The sequence below is a fragment of the Salpingoeca rosetta genome (assembly GCF_000188695.1).
Source record: "Salpingoeca rosetta unplaced genomic scaffold supercont1.19, whole genome shotgun sequence".
NCBI classification, from domain to species: Eukaryota; class Choanoflagellata; order Craspedida; family Salpingoecidae; genus Salpingoeca; species Salpingoeca rosetta.
The window spans coordinates 1,063,750-1,066,249 of record NW_004754915.1 but is presented as its reverse complement, the minus strand read 5'-3'; the positions used below and the strand labels follow the sequence as shown (position 1 = coordinate 1,066,249).

Here is a 2,500-nt window from a genome sequence, read left to right as displayed (position 1 = left end):
GTGTGTGTGCGCATATTTGTATGCTCATCTGCGGGGTCTCTTCCCCCCCCCCCCTTCCTCCTAACCCTGCACTCCCCATGCACTCACCAAACCCACGCCACTGCACATGCGCGTGTCGCACGCCACGGCACCACGCCAATGTAGAGCTTGTTTGGCAGCGACGAGGCAGATTAACCCCTGTGACGAGGGGTGCCTCCTTCGGTTTCTCCCGTCCTTGTTCCGTTTCCATTTCATAGGTGCTGTCTTTGTGCTTGCTGGAACATTTCCCACACACGCACACACACTCACACACGCAACCCACAACACCACACAGCACGCAGTTGTATTGCTTGCTGTCTTCACCCTTCTTGCTTGCTTGCCCTTGCTTTTGTTGAAGCGACACGTAATTGACCTGCTTCTTTGTCTGTTCCCTTTTCTTGTGAATGAATGATGCATGAAGCCTGCGACAGGAATAGAGACGAAGAGAGGAGGGAGGTGAGAGGTGTGGGGGAGAGACAGAGAGAGGGAGAAAGACAGCGCGATACACACACACACACACACATGGCTGGAAATTCCGTTGGTGTCGTGGCAAATTGTCCTCTCCTGCCACCACACATTACCACATGGGCTGTTTTGCGCTTTGGTTGAGGAGTGCACGCACTGCTGCTTCCGCTGTCCCCGTATTATCGCTGTCGCCTCGCTGCTGCTGTAACACCAACGCCACCAACGTTGTCGCGTCCTGCCTTCGAACACCAGCAACACCCCGCATCGCTGTAACCACCGTTCGCTCGTTCACAAACTTCGGGCTCAGCACAGACCCACCCGCAAAGAAGAAGAAGACCAAGAAGAAGAAGAAAAGCACCATGCCGCCCAAGAAGCAGCAGGAGTCTGAAGAAGACGGCCCTCTTCTCCTCGGCCGCTTCGGTACCTCCCTCAAGATTGGCATCGTCGGCCTCCCCAACGTCGGGTGCGTTTTTTTGGAGAGTGGAGGCTCTGAGTGTGGAGAGACGGGTGCATTTTGTTTCTGTTGTATGCATGTGCCCCGATCTGGCACCTCTTCGATGGTGTGTGTGCGTGTGGGTGTGTGTGCGTGGGTGTGCGTGTGTGCGTGTGGGTGTGCGTGTGTGCGTGTGTGTGGCAACGAGTGCTTTGTTTGTGTGTTGTACGCACCCTCCCCCTCCGCTCACATCGGTGTGTGCCTGTTGCGGATGCTTTGTCCGTGTCGTGTGTCTCGCTTGTGTGTGGCGTGCAGCAAGTCCACCACGTTCAATGTCTTGACCAAGAGCGAGGCGCCCGCCGAGAACTTTCCCTTCTGCACAAAGGGTGAGCGGCCACTTGCAGACGCCGTGTTATCTATCCCTGCAATCCAATCAACAACAACAGTAGTTTTGCGCACGCACTTCCCCGCTGAGCCATGTTGACTCACTCACTCGCTGACGCCTCCGCTCTTTTTTCATGGGTTGTTGCAGACCCCAACGAGGCGCGCGTGCCTGTCCCGGATGAGCGCTTTGACTACCTGTGCGAGCATTTCAAGCCACCCTCCAAGATCCCCGCCTTTCTCCATGTCATGGACATTGCCGGTCTCGTCAAGGGCGCTTCCGAGGGCCTGGTGCGTATGTGTGTTTGTGTTGTTGTTGTTGTTGTTGTTGTTGTTGTTGTTGTTGTTGTTGTTGTGGTGGTGGTGGTGGTGGTGGTGTGTGCCTGTGTGTCTGTGTCTATGTGTCTATGTGTTTTGTATCTACTTCTGTGTTCTTCTTTCTTGGTTCTTCTGTCTTCAATGCTCGTTCTGCGTTCTTCGTTCTTCGTTCTTCTTTCTTGGTTCTTCCTTGTTTTCGTTGTCAACTTTGATTGGTGCTCATTTCCCCCTCCCCCAACCAAACACCCGTTCTTGCATCTCCACAGGGCCTCGGCAATGCGTTCCTGTCCAACATCAGCGCGTGCGACGCCATCTACCACGTGGTGCGCGCGTTCAAGGACACGGAGATCTCGCACGTGGAGGGCGAGGTCGACCCCGTGCGCGACCTGGACATCATCAGCAACGAGCTGCGCATGAAGGACTTGGCCAAGGCGTCGGACCTGGCGAACAACGTGCGCAAGCTGGCGGAGCGCGGCGACAAGAAGAAGAAGAAGGAGCTTGAGATCTACGAGAAGATTGAGAAGCACCTGAAGGAAGGCAAGGACATTCGGTATGGGGAGTGGTCGCGCTCCGAGATTGAGGTGTTGAACGAGCACCTGTTTCTCACGGCCAAGCCCGTCATCTACCTGGTCAACCTCTCCGAGCGCGACTTCAAGCGCAAGAAGAACAAGTGGCTGGGGAAGATCAAGGAGTGGGTTGACGAGCACGAGAAGAACGCCATCATCATCCCATACAGCGCGGATGTGGAGTTCCAGCTCGCCTGCCTCCCCGACGACGCAGAGCGCGAGAAGTTCTGCAAGGAGCACGAGATCCAGAGGTGTGTCGTGTGTGTGTGTGTGTGTGTGGGTGGGTGTGGGTGTGCGCGCGCGTGCGTGCTGTGTAGGC

General features: G+C 55.8%; 2 protein-coding genes across 2 annotated transcripts in view; both read left to right on the top strand.

Moving 5' to 3' along the window:
• The window catches only part of PTSG_07961 (uncharacterized protein), a 4,457-nt gene extending 4,016 nt beyond the window's left edge, over nt 1-441 (top strand). Inside the window, exon 12 of the mRNA XM_004991707.1 lies at nt 145-441. Within this exon, the coding sequence (XP_004991764.1) occupies nt 145-174 (30 nt within the window). The 3' untranslated portion in view covers nt 175-441. The remainder of the gene's footprint in view (nt 1-144) is intronic.
• A 103-nt stretch (nt 442-544) lies between these two features.
• PTSG_07960 (obg-like ATPase 1) overlaps nt 545-2,500 on the top strand; it is a 2,875-nt gene continuing 919 nt past the window's right edge. Inside the window, exons 1-4 of the mRNA XM_004991706.1 lie at nt 545-946; nt 1,232-1,302; nt 1,449-1,588; nt 1,882-2,487. Of these exons, the coding sequence (XP_004991763.1) occupies nt 603-946; nt 1,232-1,302; nt 1,449-1,588; nt 1,882-2,487 (1,161 nt within the window). The 5' untranslated portion in view covers nt 545-602. The remainder of the gene's footprint in view (nt 947-1,231; nt 1,303-1,448; nt 1,589-1,881; nt 2,488-2,500) is intronic.